At 42.6% G+C, this 26,088-nt stretch overlaps 1 protein-coding gene across 1 annotated transcript; it reads right to left on the reverse strand.

Annotated features, from left to right (window-relative positions):
• Positions 1–843: 843 nt before the first annotated feature.
• TMEM141 (transmembrane protein 141) lies at positions 844–25,849 on the reverse strand. Its single transcript, XM_040324486.1, has 5 exons — positions 25,718–25,849; positions 22,829–22,895; positions 19,877–19,960; positions 6,719–6,826; positions 844–1,014 (listed from the first exon to the last, which is right to left on the reverse strand). Exons 1-5 carry the CDS (start codon positions 25,769–25,771, stop codon positions 941–943), a joined length of 387 nt encoding a protein of 128 aa, XP_040180420.1. The 5' UTR covers positions 25,772–25,849; the 3' UTR covers positions 844–940.
• Between the last annotated feature and the right edge of the window lie 239 nt (positions 25,850–26,088).

Below are 26,088 nucleotides of genomic sequence, written 5' to 3' on the forward strand. Positions count from 1 at the left end.
TTTACATCGTGATCAGCCGTGGTTGGACACGGCTGATCACGTGGTAAAGAGTCTCCGCCGGAGGCTCTTTACCGAGATCGGAGATGCAGGGTGTCAGACTGACACCCCGCATCACCGATCGCCGCGATGCGCGCCCCCACGGGCGCGCGCGGCATGAAATCCTGCAGGACGTTCTAGAACGTCCTGTCAGGATTTCATAACCACTTCCCGGACGTAAATCGGCCATAGGCCGGGCGGGAAGTGGTTAAAAGAGCCAGAGCAGCCACTGGGGTCAACTGCTAATATCCGACTATGGCAGGAAGGAGAGGGTTAACTACTAGAGATCTTTTATTTGGTCATTCCGCGCACTGTCTATATGTATGGAGGGGGAAAGAAGCAATTATTTGAACAGTGGAGGAGTGCATGGAGGATTTTTTGCAAAATGGCCATTAAAGGTGACTAGAACTTTTATGTACAGCAAACTCTTATTTTTCCCTCCTGCCTGTTGTGTCATCAGATACCTCCAATACTCCTGTAGAAGTTCCAGATCAGTAAACTAGAACAGTGATAGAGTAAGCTCTCTTCTGCCCCCTTGTGACAATAATTGGCCGGATTCAGTGGTGAATTGAGATAGATAAGGGAAGGGGGAGTGACACATGTACCCCTCTAGGACCAGAGGCTTTCACTTGCAAATATAAGCAAAATACAGGATCTCGTTCATTATACTTCCGTATAGCCTGATAAACCTCCCTCGTAATTGGAGCCTTTTATGGAAAGCCCCAGGCATTTTTCACATTGCAGATTATATGCGCTATTTAAAAAGGGGATATCCAGATTTCAATGACTGACAAACGGAAACAATAGTCTGAGTGTATAAAAATACCACATTCATTTTTTTTTTCTGTGTGATCTTTTGGTCTGTGTCAAGTGCAGGAAAGTCCCATACTGCGTAAACAGGGATTTATTCAGCTTGATCCCCGTATATATTCTTGGTTTTCCTGTACTTTTCATCCGATTCTGTAGTCTGCTGGTAATCTGAAAGAAAACAAGTAAAAACGTAATGAATGATGCCATTTTATTATACCATTATAATAATAAGCAGAGTGAATCATAACGCAAACACAAGATGGTTGTCACAGGCCCTTGCACCCTCTAGTGAATTCAAGGCATAATGGTGTCTCACCTGGCAGTTGGACTTTAAAGCGATTATTTATTCTACATTATGGAAAAACCATCCAGCAAATAAGTCGATTTCAACAGGAAAATTCTAGTGCTGATATCTCAACACATAGGAGGTAGCTTTCATTATAGTTTTGGAAATATGTTATATGTAATTTGACAGATTATATTTTAGTGTTGAAGTTAAAGCAAAACTCCAAGCCTATTATAATTTTTTTTTTTTTGGGACTGGGAGAAGGAGGAGCAGTATTGGCCCATTAGTGGTGCAGCGAGCAAGCAACATACCGGTACAGAGAGAAAGCAGAGGATTGACTGCATTTTTGGCTGCTCCTTCACTGTCCATTCAGTCAAGGGGAGGTGATCTAGCTGTGTTGCTTAACCACTTTCCGCCTGCGCTGTAGCCGAAAGACCCTGCCGCACAGGCTTCTAGTTCCGGGAGGGTGTCCATAGATGTCCTAACGCGATTGCGCTGCACGCCCGCCCCCTTTGGGCTCGGCTGATCACAGATTGGGGTAAAGGGCCAATCACAGCGGCCCTTTACTACGTGATCAGCGGTCAGCCAATGACCGCTGATCACGGAAGTAAAGGGCTTCTTTTTTTTGTGCGGAGAGAAAAAATAAGAAACCTGGTAACCGGCTTCTGTTATAAGAACATCGCTCACCAGTGCTGCTAATCAGTGCCCACCAGTGCCACCCATCAGTACTGCCTACCAGTGCCTATTAATTCCACCTATCAGTGCCCATCAGTGCAGCCTCATCAGCACACATCAGTGAAGGAATAACAAATTACCTGTTTGCAAAATGTTATAACAAACTATGAAAAAAAAAAAATTCCAAAATTTCTGTATTTTTTTTGTTTCTTTAGCAAAGAATAAAACCCCCCAGTGGTGATTAAATACTACCAAAAGAAAGCTCTATTTGTGTATAAAAAATTATAAAAATTTGGTTACACTGTTGCCTGACTGCGCAATTGTCATTCAAAGTGCAACAGCTCTGAAAGCTGGTCTGGGCAGCAAAGGGTATAAGTGGCCAGTAAGCAAGTGGCTAAAGTGGTGTGGTGTGGCAGTGCAGTACCCTACCAGGGTCTAAATGAAGATTATAAACATAGTTCTCAACCAGGGAGGTTGAGGGGCTCCAGGGGGTTTGCTTAATGCAGGAGAAACTGGCTTCTCAGTTTCCTCATTATTTTCTAAAGTCCATTTTAAGACCTAGAACCTTGAGATTTCTAATGCCGCATACTCACCCCATCGGACTTTTTATGTCTGAATTTCCGACAGCAAATATTTGAGAGCTGGTTCTCAAATTTTCCGACGGGAAAAGTTTTTGTCGGAAATTCCGATTGTCTGTATGCAATTCTGACGCAAAAAAAAACATGCATGCTTGGAATCAATTTGACGCATGCTCGGAATTATTGAACTTCATTTTTCTTGGCTTGTTGTAGTTTTGTATGTCGCTGCATTCTTGACGTTTGGAATTTTGTGTGACCGTGTGTATGCAACACCAAGTTTGAGCCAAAATTCCATCGGAAAAAAATCCAAGTTTTTCTTGTCGGAATTTCCGATCATGTGTACGCAGCATAAGAGATCTGGGTAGGATGAAAATCTCCAGTCCTGGGTCCAGATTTTGTGAACAGCCAGCACACTAATTGGTCAGGCGTGTGCTGGGCTTTTAATAGTGACCCGACCATGGTTCTGGACTCCCATCTGGCAGACAGAGGAGGTCTCTGTCCAGGAGTACAGATGGAAGTTAGAGCAGCAAGTGGCTGCCAAGTTTATGAATCAAGGTAGTGAGTAGTACTGTGAAACAGTCTCTAGGAGCCAGACAAGGGCCTGAAGTGGAAGGCCAGAGCGGAAGTATTGTATGTATAAGCCAGAAAGACTAAATGTTTATTTATTTGCAAGAGTAAAATGCTGAAAGTGGTTGTAAACCTTTGTTTACAACTTTATGCTACAGGTAAGCCTATATTAAGGTTTACCTGTAGCTAACAAGGATATCTCCTAAACCTGCACGGTTTAGAAGATATCCCTGTATTTGCATTTTCCCGATGTAATGCGGCACATGCGCACTTAAGCCAACTGAAACAATGGCACTATGTGCCGTTGCTTCAGTTGTACTGTACAGTTCCCGCATGCATGCGTGGGAGTGACGTCATCGTGGCTCCGGCCAATCACATCGCCGGAGCCGCAATACCCATAAGTCACTCCGGGACAACATGTCGGCAGCCGGAGGGGGAGACATGGACCGCTGCGGGGCCTTTGATCTGAGGTAATACATAATCAGCTAGTATGCTATGCATACTAGCCGATTATGCCTTTGTCTTGCAGGGTGTATGGTTTTTCAGGTTTGTTTCAGAGGGTTTACTTCGTCTTGAAAATCCCTGTGAGTGAAACCGGTTTTGATTTTCTGTAACTTTCTTTTAACCACTTGCCGACCTCCTCATGTAGATATACGTCAGCAGAATGGCACGGACAGGCACATCAACATACCTGTACGTGCTCTGCTTGACGTGGGTGGGGGGTCCGATCGGGACCCCCCCCCCCCCCTCTACATGCGGCGGTCGGTAAGCCTCGGGGAGCGATCCGGGACGACGGCGCGGCTATTTGTTTATAGCCGCTCCGTCGCGATCGCTCCCCGGAGCTGAAGAACGGGGAGAGCCGTATGTAAACACGGCTTCCCCGTGCTTCACTATGGCGTCGCATCGATCGAGTGATCCCTTTTATAGGGGAGACTCGATCGATGATGTCAGTCCTACAGCCACACCCCCCTACAGTAGTAAACACACACTAAGTGAACACTAAATGTTACAGCGCCCCCTGTGGTTAACTCCCAAACTGCAACTGTCATTTTCACAATAAAGAATGCAATTTAAATGCATTTTTTGCTGTGAAAATGACAATGGTCCCAAAATGTGTCAAAATTGTCCGAAGTGTCCACCATAATGTCGCAGTCACGAACAAAATCGCTGATCGCCGCCATTAGTAGTAAAAAAATAAAAATAAAATAAAATGCAATAAAAATATCCCCTATTTTGTAAACGCTATAAATGTTGCGCAAACCAACCGATAAACGATTATTGCAATTTTTTTTTACCAAAAATAGGTAGAAGAATACGTATCGGCCTAAACTGAGGGAAATTTTTTTTTTTATATATATGTTTTTGGGGGATATTTATTATAGCAACAAGTAAAAAACATTTAATTTTTTTCAAAATTGTCGCTCTATTTTTGTTTATAGCGCAAAAAATAAAAACCGCAGAGGTCATCAAATACCACCAAAAGAAAGCTCTATTTGTGGGGAAAAAAGGACGCCAATTTTGTTTGGGAGCCACGTCGCACGACCGCGCAATTGTCTGTTAAAGCGACGCAGTCCCGAACTGTAAAAACCCCTTGTGTCCTTAGGCAGCATATTGGTCCGGGGCTTAAGTGGTTAATAGAAAAGCCCTAAAAAGAAGAAAGCGAGTGGCAGTGTCCTGTAAAGCTCTACCATTTGATGCTACTTTTCACAGTGGTTGTAAACCCTCATATATACCCAGTGAAGTGATTAGCCTCAAGTAAAAAAAAAGAGATGAAACAAAACCTCCTATGCAAGTTGTACCTGTTTATCTGCAATCTTCTCTTGCAGCACCAAAAAGCAGGGTCGGAGAGCTGAAGATGTATTAGTGGAGAGAGCTCTGAGAGCTCATTGGAGGGGAGAAACAGAGCTGATGCTGTCGGTCAGCTGAAGGTCCCTCCCCTGTAACATTTTTCACCTGGTGTCAGGAAAACCTGTCAGAAGTAACTCATGCAGATAGCAGAGGAACAAAGCATCAGACAGAAATGACATTTAGTGCTCTGGATTGAGACAAGTACACACTATAGATATGCTATGGGATATGCTTTGTTCATATTTAATGTCTGAGGTTAACAATAGGGTTGTCCCGATACTAGTATCGGGACAGATACCGAGCATTTGCGTGAGTACTTGTACTCGCACAAATGTTCCTGATGCCCAGTCCGTTTACATTTGATCGGAGAGCGGGCAGAGAGCTGGGCGGTGACCGAGTGGAGAGAGGGGCGGGGGCGCAGAGCGGGCAGAGAGAGGGGCGGGGGCGCAGAGCGGGCAGAGAGAGGGGCGGGGGCGCAGAGCGGGCAGAGAGAGGGGCGGGGGCAGGCAGAGAGAGGGGCGGGGGCAGAGAGGGGGCAGAGAGAGGGGCGGGGGCAGGGAGCGGGCAGAGAGAGGGGCAGGGGGCGGAGAACAGAGCGAGTCCTCAGGCGGGTAAGTTGAATTGAGACATGCACACACGGACCACCAATGAAGGGGACATCCTTGCCACTGACCACCAATGAAGGGGACATCCTTGCCACTGACCACCAATGAAGGGGACATCCTTGCCACTGACCACCAATGAAGGGGACATCCTTGCCACTGACCACCAATGAAGGGGACATCCTTGCCACTGACCACCAATGAAGGGGACATCCTTGCCACTGACCACCAATGAAGGGGACATCCTTGCCACTGACCACCAATGAAGGGGACATCCTTGCCACTGACCACCAATGAAGGAGACATCCTTGCCACTGACCACCAATGAAGGAGACATCCTTGCCACTGACCACCAATGAAGGGGACATCCTTGCCACTGACCACCAATGAAGGGGACATCCTTGCCACTGACCACCAATGTAAGGAGCATTCTTCTCACTGATCACCAATGTTAGGAGCATTCTTCCCACTGACCACCAATGTAAGGAGCATTCTTCTCACTGACCACCAATGTTAGGAGCATTATTCTCACTGACCACCAATGTTAGGATCATTCTTCTCACTGACCACCAATGTAAGGAGCATTCTTCCCACTAACCACCAATGTAAGTAGCATTCTTCATATCATTAGTCTGTATTGTGGTTTGAAAACTGTCACATGACATTAAAAAAAAGTATCGGTATTCGTTATCGGTAAAAACATGAAAAAAAGTATCGGTACTTGTACTCAGTCCTAAAAAAGTGGTATTGGGACAACCCTAGTTTACAACCACTTTAACTGCAAGTAAAAGGGCAAGTCACCAGGCTGGCTGTGCTGTGTTGCAGGACTGTGTGCAAAACAGGACTAGATGGACAGAAATATAAATCCTTTTAAAACAACTCCCATATTTATATTATTTGGGTTACCAGTCCCACAATAATCCACAAGTTACTGATCTTTCTTGGAATTTCAGATTTGGAAACAGAATTACATTTTGAAGCCATCAAGGCTGGCAGCTCTGCAACCTTTCCAATACCCACCTGTAATTATTAACATGGTACTTCCTAATTATGGGTTCCTCTTCTCTTATGCCTTCCACTACAATATATAGTGCATGTTGATAAAGAACCCAGAAAACACGGTGCTCCAAATCTGTCACACGCTCACATGAAAGGCTTTGCGATTCCTTTTCTTCCACACATCAGAGGCAAATCATTTGTATTATAAATTATCTTTATAGCAGGAAATCTTCACAGCTAATCTCTTTTCAGGAAAAAATATCCCTGTCATCCCTAGGAAAAACTTGAAGATATTTGAACCATTTCTGCATATTCACCTGTGTTATGCAATTGCGGCTGAGGACCTTTCTCAAGATAAATCCACAATTTGGAACATTTTTCCGTCTCTCTTCTAGTCACCGAATAGCTGGCAACAGAACCTGCAACTGTAAAGAACAAACCTGATCAAAATCTTGTTAACCCATTTACTACCAAAGCCATTCCTTTAATCACAGTTAAAAATGCACATTTCAAGCCAGAAAATTATCTAAACCCCCAAAACATTACATATTTTCACACAAACAACGGGGGAGATCAATAAAGCTGCTGCACCACTTTCTGGTGGCAAATGCTCTCGTTAATGTGTGCAACAATTTTGACTCTAACTGTGCCAATTTCAGGTACAGTGGAACGGGTAACGCGGTTAACAAGCATTTTGAAAGACGGGCAACTTTAAAAAAAAAATCCTGACTCGGTTTGCGAGTGTTATCTTGCAAAACAAGCAGGATTCAAGCCAATGGGGTGTGCTGTACCACATTTGGCCAGAGGTGTGGGGGCACCAGTGACACTCGGAACGGTTCGGAGCCGTTCGAAATTAATCGCAAATACTCCGTTCCCAGGTTCGACCGAGCTGTCCCAGAGTATTTAAATTTACGAGGCTCTCCGGCGCTCCCCCCCCCCCCAACTCTGGCCACATGCGGTATAAATAGCCCGATGAAGGAGCATGCATGCTCCGAACCCCCGCTTTCTCTCCAACCGATGGTTAGCAGAAGCAACTGCTTGCTGGTAAGGGAATACTCATCATTACATGTATGGGTCTGTACTGCAAAAAAATATTTAGTAAGCTTAATTAATTTAGATTAAGAGAATACATCATGTCAATTTCATATGCTATTTTTTTTAAGTATATCCTCTTTAGTCACTATTTGAACAAATTACTTTGTCATACATGTCGAAAAAGTCCATAATTTCTATAGGCAGGGAGGGAGAAGGGGGAGAGAATACAGGGGGCACAGGAACTGGCAAAACAAATTACATGATAAGACCTACCCGGAAAATAAGCCCTACAGTGTCTTTTGTTGCCAAAATTAATATAAGGACACAGGGCTTATTTTTGGGGAAACGTGGTAGCTCTAGCAGTGACCTGCATTGATCCAGAGCAGAAAAGCGAAGGTCATTGCGGTTGGTACAAATGAGCCCTAATATGCCTGGAATTCAATTTAAATAGAAGGTCTGGATGACATTTTATTAACCACTTAAGGACCGCCTAACGACGATATACGTCGGCAGAATGGCAGCGCTGGGCACAATCACGTACCTGTACATGATTGTATAAAGCCCAGCGGTGGGTCGCGGCGCGCTCCCGCGACCCGGTCCGAAGCTCCGTGGCCGAGGGGGACTCGCGGACCCGATCGCCGTTACAGTCCCACGATCGGTCCCCGGAGCTGAAGAACGGGGAGAGCCGCGTGTAAACACGGCTTCCCCGTTCTTCACTGTGGCGCTGTCATCGATTGTGTGTTCCCTAATATAGGGACGCACAATCAATGACGTCAGACCTACAGACACACCCCCCCTACAGTTGTAAACACACTTCAGGGAACACATAACCCCTTCAGCGCCCCCTTGTGGTTAACTCCCAAACTGCAACTGTCATTTTCACAATAAAGAATGCATTTTAAATGCATTTTTTGCTGTGAAAATGACAATGGTCCCAAAAATGTGTCAAAATTGTTCGAAGTGTCCGCCATAATGTCGCAGGCACAAAAAAAAAAAAAAAAAAAAAAAAAAAAAAAAAAAAAATCGCTGATCGCCGCCATTAGTAGTAAAAAAATAAAAAATAATTCATAAAAAATGCAATAAAACTATCCCCTATTTTGTAAATGCTATAAATTTTGCGCAAACCAATCGATAAACGCTTATTGCAATTTTTTTTACCAGAAATAGGTAGAAGAATACATATCGGCCTAAACTGAGGAAAAAAAAATTTTATATATGTTTTTGGGGGATATTTACTATAGCAAAAAGTAAAAGATATTGAATTTTTTTCAAAATTGTCGCTCTATTTTTGTTTATAGCGCAAAAAATAAAAACCGCAGAGGTGATCAAATACCACAAAAAGAAAGCTCTATTTGTGGGAAAAAGAGGACGCCAATTTTGTTTGGGAGCCACGTCGCACGACCGCGCAATTGTCAGTTAAAGCGACGCAGTGCCGAATCGCAAAAAGGGGCCTGGTCTTTTACCTGCATTTTGGTCCGGGACTTAAGTGGTTAAGTTGACTTCAATGTTGCCAAAAAAAAAAAGTTGTGATCTGATGAATGATTTTTCTTTGAACCTTCAAAAGGTAAATCTATCCCTGTATGGAAAGCTTAATAGGCATTTAAGGTAGAAGCGATTCATCTTTTAATGTTTATGAGTCATTACATATAAAACCTTCAGATCTGTACAGGTCTTGTACATTAAGGAGTGTAGATGGGCGGGTCGGGTGCTCGCTCTCTGAATAAAAGGATTGTATTCTGCAGAAATACGTGCGATTCCCACCTGCTGGCAGTTTGTCACCTCAGCATAAGGACGTTTGTAATCTCAAACTGCCGACCTAATGCTCCCTTCCAGGAAGTAAGAGGGGGTGTAAGGTCCCTTTCACACGGACGGATAGAATGGTGCTTTTAGCTGCGGATTTTCTAGCTTTCTACCACAGCTAAAAGCACACAATGCTTTCCTATGGCCCCATTCACCCACAGCGTTTATCTGCGATTTCATTATATGCGGTTTGGTGCGAATAAAAAAAGTTGAATTGAATGCGTTCCAGGAGCGATTTAGCGCAGCTATATGCACATAACCGCAGGTAATCGCAGTTTTTTTGTGTCAACTGCGGATAGCAGCGTGAGAAAAAAAAAAAAACAGGAAGCAATCAATAAAAAAAATAAAAAGGGTTGCTATGGGAATGACTACCGCAGCTAAACGCAGCCGCATGTAATCACACGTAATCGCAATGTACAAATGCAGCTAATCGCAGTGCCCAGAGCCTTGAATTTCACAGAACATTTACAATCTTTTATTGAGGAAAAACAGCCGTCCGTGTGAATGGGGCCTAACACTGCAAATATTAACTATTTGGTAAACAAATGTACACTTTGGGGTTGATTTACGAATACTGGAGAGTGCAAAATCAGGTGCTGCTGTGCACAGTAGCCAATCAGCTTCTAAAGCAGGCCATACACAGTCGAATTTCCAACAAATTTTCTTTTCAAAATCAGAAAGTTTTTTTTTTTGTGATCCGATGATGCCACCATTGATTTTCGAAATTCGGCCGACCAAACCTTCATGTTGCTACAGAAAATAATTTTTGTGGCTGGGAATATTCTTTTCTATTACATTTCTTTCACGATTCTTTTATCATTGATCAGAAAATCGTTTGTTTTTCAAAAAATTTTCAACATGTCGGATTCCTCAAATTTGATTGCCGCACGGAAATCGTCTGTTGCTGCAGCCCACCAACGGTGAGAAATTCGTACGAAAATTCATGGATACGATTTTCGAAAGAAAATTCTTTAGAAATTCGAACCGTGCATGGCCAGATTAACAGTTTGTTCAATGAAGCTTAGACAATAAAACCTGGAAGCTGATTAGTTTCTATGCAGAGCTGCAACAGATTTTGCACTCTCCAGTTTTAGTAAAATCAACCCCATTTTGTTTTTGAATGCGGATGCAGTGATGTAGCCACTACAAATATTTTAAAGGCACAGCATCAATTAGCCCTGAAAAAAGAGGCAGCATTGGAGCCAATCAGATGTTCTTCAATGCACATGAGTGGTCATAGAAAACTGATTTGTCAGCCATTGTGTTAACTAAATTTTAATATCTAAAATAAATTATATATATATATATTATATATATATATATATATATATATACACACACACACACACATACACCAGGGCTCGACAAATCCTGGGCGCCAGGTCGCCATGGCGACTAGAAATGGTGTCCTGGCGACCTGGCTTGGAAGGTGGGCAAATTTTTTTTATATATTTTTATATATATATATATATATATATATATATATATATATATATATATATATATATATATATATATATATATATATATATATATAAAATTATTATTTTTTCCTTAATTTGTACATGGTGCTCAAGCCAGTAATTCTGTTATTTCCAACTTTCTTATATCCACTTCAATACAGGGCATGTTCACCCCCTTCATGCCCAGGCCAATTTTCAGCTTTCAGAGCTGTAACATTTTTAATGACAATTGCGCGGTCATGCAACGTTGTACCCCAATTAAATTTTGACAATTTTTTTCCCCACAAATAGAGCTTTCTTTTGGTGGTATTTTATCACCTATACGGGTTCTATTTTTGGCGCTATAAACAAAAATAGACTGACAACTTTGAAACAAAAACACAATATTTATTACTTTTTGCTATAATACATATCCCAACTTTTTTTGGGAAAAAACAAATTTTTTCCTTAGTTTAGGCCGATATGTATTCTTCTACATATTTTTGGTAACAAGAAAAAACAAAAAAAAAACAAACCCCGCAATAAGCGTATATTGACTGGATTGCGCAAAAGTTATAGCGTCTACAAAAATAGGTTATTGATTAATGGCATGTTTATTTATAGTACCACATTGCAACGGACACATGGGACACTTTTGACACTATTTTGGGACCATTCACATTTAAACAGCGATCAGTGATATAAAAATGCACTGACTACTGTGTAAATGTGACTGGCAGAAAAGGGGTTAACACTAGGAGGCGAGCAAGGGATTAATTGTTACCTAGGGAGTGATTCTTACTGTAGGGGGAGAGGACTCACAAGGGGAGGAGACTGATCAGTGTTCCTCTGTACTGGGAACACAACATCGGTCTCCTCTCACCTGACAGGACATGGATCTGTGCGTTTACACACACACACAGATCCACGGTCCTGCTGTGTTAACAGGCAATCGTGGGTGCCTGGCGGACATCGCGACCAGTCCATCTTATGGTCCGTACACTCGTACGACAGAATAAAAAAAATAGGAAGTGATGTAATGTGAAATATATTTGTGTTGTATTTTCAAAACACAACTGTACTGATTAAACAAAAATCGTACAATCTGGTATCATACAAAAAAATAAAAAATTGTGCTTGTCCAATCAGATAATATTGGTTGAACTGTCGTGATTGACCATCGAAAGCTTTGTACTATTGATCGGTTTGTTATACGATCGCTTCGAAAGAGGTATTTTTCATCAGATTTCAGATTATGTGAACGAGCCACGCGTCTGCTAGTGTTTCTAAGGCCTCGTACACACGATCGGACTTCCATCTGACTTTTCCGTGGATTTTGGTCCGAATGGGCGTTGGCCGTGAAGTTGGTATGCACACACAGAAGAACATTTTCAGACAACTTTCACCAAATCATGTGGTTTTTAAGCTCTGGGGCAACTTCTGCTATTGTTGGCTGATCTTTAGCATTAGTTCTGAGTATGTGTGTTTGTACTTTGGACTTTAGTCCGATGGACTTGTGTACACCACGATCGGATTATCCTCCATCAGACATTTGTTGTCAAAAAGTTTGAGAGCATTTATAGTGAACATTTGTCCGTTTAAAAAAGCAACAACTATCGTCCGATGGAGCGTACAGACGGTCGGATTGTCCATTGTCGAAAAGTCTGATCGTGTGTATGGATCATTACACTACTCTCTTCACAGACTCACAATGCTGATGTCTCTTTTGTACCTTCATAGAGTGGACCTGAGAAAGGAAGTGTATTAGGCCGCGTACACACGGTCGGACAAAACCGATGAGAATGGACCGAGGTTCAGTTTCATCGGTCCAAACCGACCGTGTGTATAGCCCATCGGTCTGTTGTCCTTCGGTCCAAAATTTTAAAACATGCTTTAAAAGCGAACCGATGGCCCGCTACCCGATCGGTCCAAACCGATGGTTAGTACAGAAAAGCATCGGTTCAAAACCTGCGCATGCCCAGAATCAAGTCGACTCATGCTTGGAAGCATTGAACTTCGTTTTATTCAGCACGTTGTGTGTTTGACGTCACCGCGTTCTGACCCGATCTGTTTTTGGAACGATGGTCTGTACGCACATCAGACCATCAGGTCACTTCAGCGGTGAACCGATGGAAATGGCCCGTCAGACCATTCTCATCGGTTTGGAACGACCGTGTGTACGCGGCCTTACTGGCTGGATTACTATGTGAACATAAAAAGGAAAAAAATCTAAATAAAAGAAGACTAATGCAATCCCACCAAGTCTAAAAACTGGTCAGCTGCAATACTTTACATTTTCGTTTTTGAGGGTGCTTTAAAGGGTCACTAAAGGGGAAAAAAAAATGTTGCTCAAATGACTGTTTACAGGGTATAGAGACATAAAAGTTAACTGATTCCTTTTAGAAATGATTAAAAATAGATTAAAATCAATCATATAATGTGCCCCTAGTTTCACTTCTGTTTTTAAACTGGTTTCATGTTTCTGTGAAGTAAAGAGACCCACAGAACAAAAACAAAACAAATCCAGGGCAGTGTTTTGTTTTTAAAATGAATCTGATTGGTTCTGAGGACTTTTAGACACACAGCTTGGACCACAGTGAAAAGCTGCCATGAGATTTTTCATAAGGAGCCAGACAAGCAGGAAGTGTGGAGATCAGAGCAGAATTACAGCTACTTCAAAGCAAAAACGAACAATGAGGACATGAAACCAGGACTGCAGTAAGGTAAAGGAAGCTATTTAGCTAAAAAAAAAATCCTTTAGTGATCCATTAAGTTCAAATTGAATACAATGCCATTTAATGAGAAACTCAATAGACTTCAAAAAGTAAAATAAAAATAAAACCTTCCCCTAAATGCACACGTGTGCATGCACTAAACAACAAAGGGATATAAAAGTTATCTTCATTGTATATATTGGTGGATTAGAGATATCAGGATGGTAAAGAAACCAAAACAGAACACGACTTTGATCTACAGTATTATTTTGGGCAATGATGAGTGAACCTTGGGCACCAGATGTAAGGTGTACTGTAGAACTGTATTTGTAATATAATAATGAAAATCATCCCAAAATGTTACATAATAAACATCTTTCATTCCCTCAAAGCAATAATTTAACATCTACGATATTTACACTTGTAGAAGAGATCATACAATCCAATTCATTAACCTGAATAAGTAAAAATGATTAACCATGCAATTCCAAGAATGCATAAAGTTCAACATTTGGCGCCAAGCAGGATGCCAATAAAATGAATCAGTTACGGTTAGAAAAGACTGAGCACCTGTCAGAACACAACGACGTCTATTCATTGTACTGAGTAGGTGTGTCTTGTGTTTCCTTTCAGATTGTTTGATTAGAAGGCAGAATTTCCACATTTCTTGTGAATGAACTGTTGAGTAATCCCTATAAAGGTACCTCCAATATACTATACTACACAGACAGTCTGAAGCTTCCTCTAAAAATTCTCCTAATGCCCCATACACACGATCGGAAATTCCGCCAGCAAAAGTCCGATGTGAGCTTTTGAACAGAAATTCTGACCGTGTGTATGCTCCATCGGACTTTTGCTGTCAGAATTCCCACAAGCAAAAGAATAAGAGCTGGTTCTCAAATTTTATGACGGAAAAAACTCCTATCGGAAAATCCGATCGTCTGTAGCAATTCCGATGCGCAAAATTCCGACGCATTCTCGGAAACAATTCGACGCATGCTCGAAAGCATTGAATTTCATTTTCTCGGCTCATCGTAGTGTTGTACGTCACCGTGTTCTTGACGGACAAAAGTTCAGAGAACTTGTGTGTGACCGTGTGTATGCAAGCCAAGCTTGAGCGGAATTTCGTCGGAAAACCAATCCAAGGTTTTTCCGACAGAAAATCCGATCGTGTGTACGGGGCATAATGGACTATACAGTATATGAGCATCACCACATTAATGAGGTTCTGCCCATACCCCCTTCCTCTCAACTGCAAGCCTGTCTAAACATAACCTTCTCTAGCTCCAAGTGACTGAAACATGTTAGCTTAAAGTTTATGTAAACCCAGAATCTTAATTTCAGTATTTTTGGCATCTTTTGTATACGGTCTTCAGAAACAAATCATTTTAGTGAATCTATTCCATATGTACTTCTCTATAGATCCTGCCAGTAACAGCAATTTATATTAAGGCCTCATGCACACAAATTGCCAGTAGCTTTGCAGTGAGTTTTTCAACTTTTTTTAATAGCGTTTTTTAGCGTTTATTATCGCTTTAGCGTTTTTTCGTGTTAGCGTTTTTTGGTTGAAGAAAAAAAAAAATTTCCTTTGTTTTGTTTTTGTTTTTTTACTGCTCAAAAACGCCACTGCCCAAAACTGTAGAAAAAAAAGTCTACTGCCAAAAACAGCTGCTGTAAAAACGTCAAAAAACGTCCAGTGTGCATGAGGCCACAAGGTTGACAACACTTGGACATTGTCTTTCAATAGCAGTCTTGTCAGCCCTCCGTGTCTATTAGTCCGGCAATAGATGGTTGGAATCTCAGCCAGTTCAGCAGGGACCAGCCAATCTATGGGCAGGCTGAATGTACCAAAGTCGATCCATTGATCCACTTGGGTACAACCAGCATGTCAGATTTTCATCATGCAATTATTGCTAGTGGCTATAGCCGCTAGCAATAATCACTATGTTCTCCTGGCAGGGACGGCTAACCTTTTAAAGTGTTATTAAACTCAAACAAAAAATGTAATATATTGCCAATCATTAGATATGGTGGCTCTATCGGTTTTTCTCTTTGTTTTTATCTGGGGATCTGGTTAATAACACACCTCCTGTAGTTGTGTGTCCCCACTCTGGATGAATGAAAACAGAGGGCACATTTGGACAACAGCATTGTCAGCCTGGGGGGAGGGGAGTACTGGATGTGCTAGCAGATTTAAATACACTAACCCATTGAATCCAAACTTCAGCTTACAATTTATAAACAGTTACAGCAAACCATTTTTATTTTCCTTTTGCGATTAAGATTTTACATAAATAAATAACAGCTGAAAACTGTAAGCGCCCCTGTCAGTGAAGCCTAAAATAGAAAACGAATACAGCGATCACATCTAAGAATTGGTATTTATCAATATAAAATGTTTGCTTTTAATTTTAGCCATTTTCGGCTACATGATGTTTATACACATATACTGTAGATTTGCCGTTTTATGGATCAGTATTTTTTGGAGCCTCTCTTCGGTGTGTCAATGCCCCTGTGGTATAGTCCCAGGTGACAGACACGAATCACTCATTATTTTCAGGAGAACACACCAGATGAGGTGGGGATGGGCAGTGTCTAGGAAGGGCATAAAGCCATGGTCAGAGAGGAGCTCATCTCTCAAGGGGTCAGACTCCTTGGGAGCTTGCAGCGGATATGCATAATCTCCTTGGGCGGCTACAGTCAGGGGAGCATAGACATAAGCGTTGGAAGTTGCTTTGGAGCTCCAATCCCATTGTATGGAATGTTCTTCTTTACCAGAGACACAAATCTGAGGAATTCGGGAATAAATGTGGCAAGTTGCTTGTTCACAAGCTGCAGGTCGGCTTCAGGAGCCTCGGCAGTGCACAGCTCCAAAATAGCTGCGGCGTTCCAGGAATATTATGCCCAGCTTTTTAATTTGCCAACGTCCTGTATCCTTGACTATTTAAATGTAGCCCAATTTCCAAAACTGAGTATACAGGTCTCGCGTAATTTGGACACTCCTATCATTCTAAAGGCACTAGGATCCGTCGTTAAGTAGCTACCCAAGGGGAAGATCCCCAGCCCTGATGGCTTCACGAATGCCAAAAGCAGGGAAGGACCAAACCTTACTGCAGAACTATAGACCTATTTCCCTCCTGAATACGGATATTAAGATATTGGCCAAAGTACTGGCGAATTGCCTGAAACATGTAATACCCGCGGTCATACATCCGGATCAAACAGGATTTGTAAAGGGCAGGGAGGCCAGGGACAACTCCAACATGGCCATTCAGATTTTACACTGGGTGCACATGTGGGGTGCCCAGTTGCCCTGTTATATGCTTCAGTGATAGCGGAACTTTCCGATTCCCCAGAGGCTCGAGTGCCCCCATGGGACGTAGCTTCCCATGAGGGCACTGGACAGAGGGGAGGGGTCAGGAGCGCCACCTGTGGACCCAAAAACAGGAGGTTCGGGCTGCTCTGTGCAATTGCATTACACAGAGCAGGTAAATATAGACCCTTTTTTTTTTTTCTTTTTTCTTTATTTACCTTGAGCCCTGGTTCAGATTGATGCGATTTGGCATGTCAAATTGTATGCCAAGTCGGCAGCTTTTGCCCGCAATGAAACAGTCCGACTTTGTAATTTCCAAAAGTCGTTTCTGTACTACTTTTGCCGATTTCAATAGACATCTGTGCAGGAAACCACACAGATGTCTCTGAAATCGTCGAACTGACATACGGGAATACAAAATTGTGCGAGTTCAGCTGAACTTGCACGATTTCAATCCTGCACCAAATTTAACCAGCGCTTACAATCACTTTGATGTTCAAACATAAATATGTGGCTGCACAGACTGAATATATAGATATGTGCATAAGCCAAATTACTATAAAATGATCAGTTTGTGCTAAAGACCACGCTAAGATCAGTACAATAGTTCCAATGGATATTAGGTGGTTCCACGGCTGTCGCTTCAGCTGAAAAGATACTCGAGTAGGGAAAGGGGAGCACCCGATGGCAAGAATAGGGAAACTCCTAATGAAGAATACAATAGTTTACAACATGCACAGATCAAGCCAACGAATTGCCTTCCTCTTCTTCAGGGTTAACATACAAACATAGACATAGGGGCAGATCCACAAAGATCTGCCCCGGCGCAGCGTATCTGAGATGCGCTACGCCGCCGTAACTTACTTTTTTTGGTTTGAATCCTCAAAGAATTTGCGCCGTAAGTTACAGCGGCGTAGTGTATCTCCCGCGGCGTAATGGCGCCTAATTCAAATCGGCGAGTAGGGGGGCGTGTTTTATTTAAATGAAGCGCGTCCCCGCGCCAAACGAACTGCGCATGCGCCGTCCCTAAATTTCCCGCCGTGCATTGCAAGGACGTCATTGTTTTGACGTGGACGGAAATTACGTCCATCCCGATTCACGGACTACTTACGCAAACAAAAAAAAAAAATTCAAATTAAACGCGAGAACGACGGCCATACTTAACATAGCAGGTTTAACTATACGCCACCAAATAGCAGGTTTAACTATACGCCGAAAAAAAGCCGACTAGAGACGACGTACAAGAATGCGACGGCCGCTCGTACGTTCGTGGATCATCGGAAATAGCTAATTTGCATACTTGACGCGGAAAACGACGTTAACGCCACCCAGCGGACGCCGAAGAATTGCATCTTAGATCCGAAGGCGTACGAAAACGTACGCCTGTTGGATCTAACCCAGATGCCATCGTATCTTGTTTTGAGGATTCAAAACAAAGATACGACGCGGGAAATTTGAAAGTACGCCGGCGTATCAGTAGATACGCAGGTGTACTCACTTTGTGGATCTGCCCCATAGAGTATAAACCAAATTTTTAACACCTATGTATGTTAGCCCCGAAGAAGGGAGAGGCAATTCCCTCGAAATGCGTTCCCAATCTGTACACGTTTTATGTCCAATAAACGATTGAATATAATTCAAATAATAATTCAGGGCAAAATGACAGGCTGTCTTGTTACCAATAACCCACTGATATTTACCTTTGTTATGCTCCTCTGTCAGGATAAAAAATAAAGGTCTCATCATAATACAGCTATATCCGCAATATAATCCATGGACTTCACATAGATACATTGTGGGCTGAGGTGCGGTCTCTACAATAAACATCTGCCATAGCATGTAGCCAGTAGAATGTAACAATCCAAACATGTGATCTGTTCAATTAGGAACAAGAGATACATAGACTCGGCTTCCCTGTATCCAGTTGTACAAATATAGCAATCTATTAGATACTCTATTCAGCAACATAAAGCAGCAGATACACAGGTTCCTGACTTCTGTATTAGCTTAGTGCAGTTACTAAGGACTCCCCTCACTAGTAGTGTCATATAGCACATATTAACCCCGGCACACCCATACTCTACTGGTTGTTACTGGATACTAATCTTTCATGAAGATTACAGTCTCTGTGATCAGTCATACCAAGTGATCTGATTCAGAGCTGCAAGAACACAGGTAACTGTCATCCAGTAGCTGCAAATTGATATTGAGCGCTGTGCAAACTCAATCCTAGGTATGAAAAACCATGCTAGCAATTGCTAATAATGGGAAAGTCCTGGCCTGCTAAGGGAGTCCATATTTTCGTAGACTAAATTAATACTATTTTCTAGGGCTGTGGAAATTAAAGATTAATTCCTCGATTAATCGTAAATTTTTTTGATCGATCAAAATTCTTTTGATCGGTATTGGTGGTGCAGCGAATTGTAAATGACCCGTGATCCGAACGGGTCACCATATGAGGATCGGCACACCACGTGATCAGCGGAGCTCCGCTGCTGCCTCGGCCATAGGAAAGGCTTTCGGCTTCGGCCTAGCTCCCGGAGCGGTGGCCATCTTGGTCCACCCGGCGGCGGCCTAGAGCGGCGCGCTGACATCATCACCCGGCCTCAACTGCTCGTGTTCGGCTGGCTTTTCTGGTAAGACTAAGCAAGCACTAATCTTCCTATACAATGGACCATATTACAGTGGGGGGGGGGGGGGAGATGTCTGTGGATATTACAGTGGGGGGGGGGGGAGATGTCCGTGGATATTACAGTGGGGGGGGGGAGATGTCTGTGGATATTACAGTGGGGGGGGGGGATGTCTGTGGATATTACAGTGGGGGGGGGGGGATGTCTGTGGATATTACAGTGGGGGGGGGGGGGGGGGAGAGATGTCTGTGGATATTACAGTGGGGGGAGAGATGTCAGTGGATATTACAGTGGGGGGAGAGATGTCAGTGGATATTACAGTGGGGACTATATATGGTGGTGATCCGAAAAATGTACGTGCGTTATAATTAACCGAAATTAGTAGATAAAAAAAAAACGATTAATCGAACACGAAAATTTTAATCAGTAACAGCCCTACTATTTTTATACAAATTTTGGTTAGAAATTCTACTGGTGTATACCCAGCTTAAGGTAGGGGAGGGTCTTGAACAAGTTTTCCCATCTCTTATTTATGTCTTACCTACAGACACCAGTATATTCCATTTCATAGGGTATGGAAGTCTCCTCTTCAAAGCACTCTGGATTATCATTGCTGTGACAGTACCTACAACACAGAGAAGAATATAATATCATTTTTAATTATATAATAAAAATCATAATGAGATATCACTGACAGGTAAATGCGGAGCTGGACTGTCTATAATTGCAGCTATTGTATTTTCATAGGACAATTATAAAATTGTTTGGTACAGAAATAGAAAAGACCGCCGAGACTCCATATACACTGCTTTTGCAGGGAAGACTGTGCACTTATCATTTCGGCTACAATATTAGCTACTACTGATGTCTACTGGGACTGCTACTTCTCCGATAATTGACAACATACTCTTTATTTAACAAGGTTTAGTGCATGCTGCATATGTAGTCTCTCAGAGAACACAGTGCAATCAGTAGGACCTGTCAAGGTGGACTTTAAGTTGTCAGCTAGTCACGATGTTGTCATGATGGACTTTAAAGTAAATCTGGCACTCAAAGCTTTCTTCAGGACTAATCTGTCACCAGTGTTGTGTAAATTCAGTGCAGAGGTGAGTATGCAGAGTAACAGTTTAGCCTAATTAGTGTCAGCGCTTGTGTTTGGGGGTGGAAGGCTTGGTTTTAGGGTCTCACTTAAAACTATACTAAACCCACAGCAGTAAAATCAGTCTATATATGCAGTAAAGCATGTTTGTTATACTCACTGTGGAACCTAAGGGGTTAATCCTCTGCATTGTGTAAAAATGCTGTCTTCTCCGATCGTCCCCTTATTCCACAGTCTCCAATCCACCGCCTCATAAAACAGAGCCCTAGCTAGGGGGTACTCTGCACTTGCTCAGTTTGGTGTGTTGCTAGATTTCTATTTTTTTGTTTTTTTTTTAGGGGGGGGGTGCCTGTGATCGGTACATGGCCAATCAGCACTGTCCAGACAGAGGGTTAGTGGTCCTGCAGCCTCGTAAGACAATCAGGAGTAATGACAACTCCTCCTAAAAGCTTTAACCACTTCCATACCAGGCACTTATGCACCTTCCTGCCCAAGCCAATTTTCAGCGCTGTCGCATTTTGAATGACAATTGCGCGGTCATGCTACACTGTACCTAAACAATTTTTTAACAATTTTGTTCCCACAAATAGAGTTTTCTTTTGGTGGTATTTGATCACCTCTGTGTTTTTATTTTTTGCGCAACAACTAAAAAAAGACCAAAAATTTTGAAAAAAAATATTTTTTATTTTTTTCTGTCATTTTTTTTTGTAAATAAGTACGTTTTCTTCTTCAATCACGGGCACTGATATGGCGGCACTGATGGGCACCGATGAGGTGGCACTGATGGGCACCAATGAGGCGGCACTGATAGGTACTGGGCATGGACGGGCACTGAGGGGTGTCACTGATGGCATTGCTGGACATCACTTATTTATTAACAAGTTTTTGACAGTGCCTATGTTGCCAGTCAGTGCCCATTTGTGGGCACTGATTGGCATCTATTGTAATTTTTTTTTTTACATGTGGATGGCCATGGGGGATGTACCTGGCCATCCACATGTTGCCCCCTTCCCTGGTGGTCCTGGTGGCTTCTCTGGTGGTCCAGTGTGGGCATCCAAGGGGGGGCTGCGCTGATAAACAATCAGTGCAAACCCCCCCGTCAGTAGAGTCGCCAATCGGCTCTCCTAGCGTCTGTCAGTTGCGAGTGAGGAAGAGCCGATCAACGGCTCTTTCTGTTTACATCGTGATCAGCCGTGATTGGACATGGCTGATCACGTGGTAAAGAGCCTCCGCCTGAGGCTCTTTACCGAGATCGGAGATGCAGGGTGTCAAACTGACACCCCGCATCACCGATCGCCGCGCTCCCACGGGCGCACACCGGCATGTTATCCTGCAGGACGTCAATAGATGTCTAGTCAGGATTTCAGAACCACTTCCCGGATGTCAATTTACTATTGACTGGGCGGGAAGTGGTTAACCAGTGCTTGGCTGGACACTGATGAAAGTCAAGAATAGGTATTTAGCAGTTTAGATTTACTAAAATAATTGCATCTCCATGTTCTGTGTACTGTGGGAGACCAGATATAGTGAATGCATGGTCCTGGGTTTAGTAACACTTTAAGCTGTGCATACACTAGTCAAAGTCCCTGCTGAATTGGCTGAATTTTGATCAGTGTTTGACTGTCTCTGCTACACAGAAGTCAATAGTTTAATCGGCTGCTGCCAAAAAGTTGAAAAACTTTTGTCGATTGGCAGCTGGCGCCACTGATCAGAGTATTCTGACAGCAGCAGGTCCCACTCTCAGAATACAATGTCCTTGCAGGGGGATTCCTCCTGTGGATGGAGGAATTCTGATGGCTACACAAAAAAATTAAAAAAAGAATACCTGTCTATGGCCAGCTTTAGGGGTTAACATTGCCCTTTTACAAATTCAAAAATAGCTCTTGGCAGCAGAATGACCCACTGGCAAAATGAAACTCTGATTTATGCATTATTCTCAATAGAAAATGAAACTATGCTGACAAAACTAAACTCTGACCTTCTATGTTATCAAGGATGTGTGAAAAAATATGACCGCCAGGATAGGATTAACAGTAGGAAACAGTGGGGGTTATTTACGAAAGGCAAATCCACTTTGCACTACAAATGCAAAGTGCACTTGAAATTGCACTGAAAGTGCATTTGGAAGTGCAGTCGCTGTAGATCCGAGGGGAACATGCAACAAAAATAAAAAACAGCATTTTAGCTTGTACATGATTAGATAATAAAATCAGCAGAGCTTCCCCTCATTTCAAATCTACCCCTCAGATTTACAGCGACTGCACTTCTAAGTGCAATTTGCACTTGTAGCCAGTAAAGTATTATTTTAATATTTACAGGGACAATCCATTGTGTTAATTTTATCCGGAAGGATGCATTTGCATTGCAGAAAGGCTCAATAAGTCATGTTATTACCTGTGACAAAAGTGGCCACCCCCTTCATGAAGGCTTGTGACTGACATGATGCATATCCTGATAAACCCTGAAAGAAATAAAGTGTCAGTAAACATATCAGTTCAATGTGCTGCACAGTAAGTATCTGTCAGTAAGTGGTGTTCTCATGCTTTTCAAATGCCTAATTCCAGACATATTGCCTTTATTTTTTTAGTTTCGATTGAGTTCAGATTTGTCAGGTTTTGATTGGTTTATTTTTTCCATAGGGGGAAATATCCCTGAGACACTCATTCATGAAAATGGAGAAACAGCTATTGCCATAAAAGGAAGAAAAACATATCTCAGATCTTCTAACTATGGGGATTATGAAAAAAAAAAAAAACTTGCAGTGGGCGGATACTGTAGTTACTGACTTTCAAAAACGAGGTACTTACCAGTCCATGGAATCCAACGCTGTCTTCCTGTAGTTAATTCTTCTCATGGTTGGGGGTCCATGGAACTGTTATCTTGGATTTAGGAGCTAGCTGTAATATCCTGATTCATCAAAGCTGGCTCCCCACTGCACGTGCACGTGATCATGTGACAAAGAAGAGTTCTTTAGTCTGGAGTAAGGTAAATATTACTACTTTTTTCTTATCCCCTAAAACTATTGATCATTCCGTTCTTGCGAATGGGCCTTACTACATTATATTTATCCGTTTAATTATTTTTAACCAGAGGAATGTAAGGTCTTATGGTGCAGGATGAGCAGCGTGAAGTCATGTGCTTCATCATGCACATGCGCAGTATGACAACATTATGAGATCTTGCAGATTAGGTATGAGATGAGACACTGATGACACTGTTTTCCCAGGGGGCATCAGTGAGGCTGGGGCTACGTCATCTGTAGTGATGAGCTCAAGTGTGTTCAGAAACTAATCCAAACATTTTCTTGTGAAAAAAAAAAAAAAAGAAACTAATCCAAACCTGCCTAAACTATCCCACCAAGAAGCTGTCAAAGTTGAAATCAAGTCATAGGCAGCGAACAAATTTCTACAGCTGTATACAAGGGGAATATATACAGGGAATTCCTCCACGGCCTAAGATTGACTGCTTTGACAGCTTCCTGGTGGGATAGTTTAGGAGGGCTCAGACTCATGCCTGTGTTCTGTCAGATTAGCAAACCTGCTAGCGGTGGAACGCATGCGCAGTGAGTATATTTGGTCAGTCAGCTGACACGGAACGTCACTTCCGTTCACTGATCTGATTAGGTTTGCTAATCTGACAGAACACACTTGAGCTCATCCTTGGTCATCAGTCCCTTCGGGGAAACCAGGACATGGACATGACAAGGCCCCTTTCACACACGGGCGATCCGATTAGGTCCTGTCTGTTAGCTTTCCAGGCAGACTTGATTGCATGGTCCATGTATTCCTACGGACCAGCAGGTGTAAACAGACTTGTGTCCATTTACACCTGCCTATCTCCAATCCGGTCCACTAAAAAGAAGCGACAGGGGATCCGTCTGGCCGGATTGGAGAGCAGTCAGGTGTAAATGGACAGCGAAGTCTGTTTAGACCTGACTGCCTATACAGCGCAGTGAACTTTGTCCATGTCCACTGTGCATAAACTAACCGAACACACACCTCCCATCCACCTGCTCTGCTCAACAGACAGGAAGCTGGTCCCATTGGCTACCGATCTGTAGCCCAAACAGAGCGGTCTGTCACAGCTCAGTCTTTGTGCTGAGAAACAATGGGCTTAGACGTGTTCGGAAACCCGCACGTGCAGATCCCACCAGGAAGTTCGCACTGCACTAATCACAGACAGTGAGACATTTTCACGATCCACAGCTGCAGAGCTCGAGAAATGTCTCACTGCCTGTGATTAGCGCTATGCAGTGCTGACTTCCTGGCAGGATCTGCACGTGCGGGTTCCGAACACGCCCAAGTTCATTCTTAGTGCTGAGGGCGCACTCTTAGCACAATAGCCGACTAGCGATGCATATGTATGGGTGCTGAATGCCACCCTTCTGTTGCTGCACATATGTGCTGGGTGGTTGTAAAGGGGTTAAACTGATGACAGATCCTCTGTGAACCCTCAGCCTTATGACTCAGAATTCCAACAACAGTTCATCATCTCTCTGTAATTTCCCCCCAGATGAGTGAATGTACGGATATGTGGAGGTCACATTCCACAACCTATGCTCAGCAACAGGAATGTGTCCAACCCCATATGATGGACTACATGTGCCAGCATACCCACCCAGCCCATCATCACTAAGACCTATCATCACCTCCCTTCCCCCACCACTGGAAATGCTGCTCACACTTCGGGGGCTCAACATAAAATGATCACTTATAAAGACTTCTTAGAAAAAAAATAATGTATAATATATATATATATATATATATATATATATATATATATATATAAAATTTGTGCTCATAAGTTTTTCCTGGCATAATTTATGATTTCTTGGGCATTTTTCAGAGATATAAATGATAACACAAAAACGTTTCTTTCAGTCGTGGTTATGGCCCGTACACACAATCCGAAAATCGGACGAAAAATACCAAGAAATATAATATATATACACATATATACACACATACATACACTGTGTATACAAGTAAAGAAAAAAAAAAAGGCACAAAAAAATTGTTAAAATAGTAAAAATCAAATATTTATAATAATATATCTATCTAGCTTTCAAAAAGTGTGTGTATGTATATATATATATATATACACATACACACACACGCTTCACTGTTTTCTATGTTGTAAATGTAAGTTTGATTATGTATCTGAAGATGTTCCTAAGTGTGGTGCATGCTGGGACTCGTAGTTCCTCTCAGTACTGAGCTCCCTGTACTCTGTGCTGATAAATCTGCCATACATGTGCTCAGACAGCCCATCCACACCACACACCGGGTGCCTAGCCGCCACTTCATCGTCCACCCTGGATAAGCCTAGGTTCACCATCGAGCTGATCTCCGTCCCCGTAGATTCCAATCTCAACTTCTGCTGCGGGATTTGAAACACTTCCGTGTTTTGCGTTCAGGATCAGAGCAGCGCCACCTACAGGCGAGGAGGACACAATTATCAGAGACGGATTTATGAGAAAGTTGCATATATACCACATAATCAGCTCATATTTTTTGATCGCTGTCCCAGGAACACCAGAAAAAGGCTGTTCGCTTTTCAAAGGGAATTATCCCCAGAGTGTGAATGTGGTGAAATTGCACATTGCAAAGAATACCTGATCGGGTGCATGGAAAATATTAAAGCGGAGATCCCAC

This window comes from Rana temporaria, chromosome 9 (assembly GCF_905171775.1).
Source record: "Rana temporaria chromosome 9, aRanTem1.1, whole genome shotgun sequence".
NCBI lineage: Eukaryota > Metazoa > Chordata > Amphibia > Anura > Ranidae > Rana > Rana temporaria.

Bases quoted from the DNA above. Each gene is read 5' to 3' on its own strand.
- TMEM141 (XM_040324486.1), bottom strand. From the start codon at position 25,771: ATGGTGAACCTAGGCTTATCCAGGGTGGACGATGAAGTGGCGGCTAGG. The intron at 22,896-25,717 runs GTGTGTGGTGTG...TATTTCTTTCAG, and splicing joins AAGTGGCGGCTAGGCACCCG to GGTTTATCAGGATATGCATC. The intron at 1,015-6,718 runs GTGAATATGCAG...GTTTTCTTTCAG, and splicing joins GCCGCAATTGCATAACACAG to ATTACCAGCAGACTACAGAA.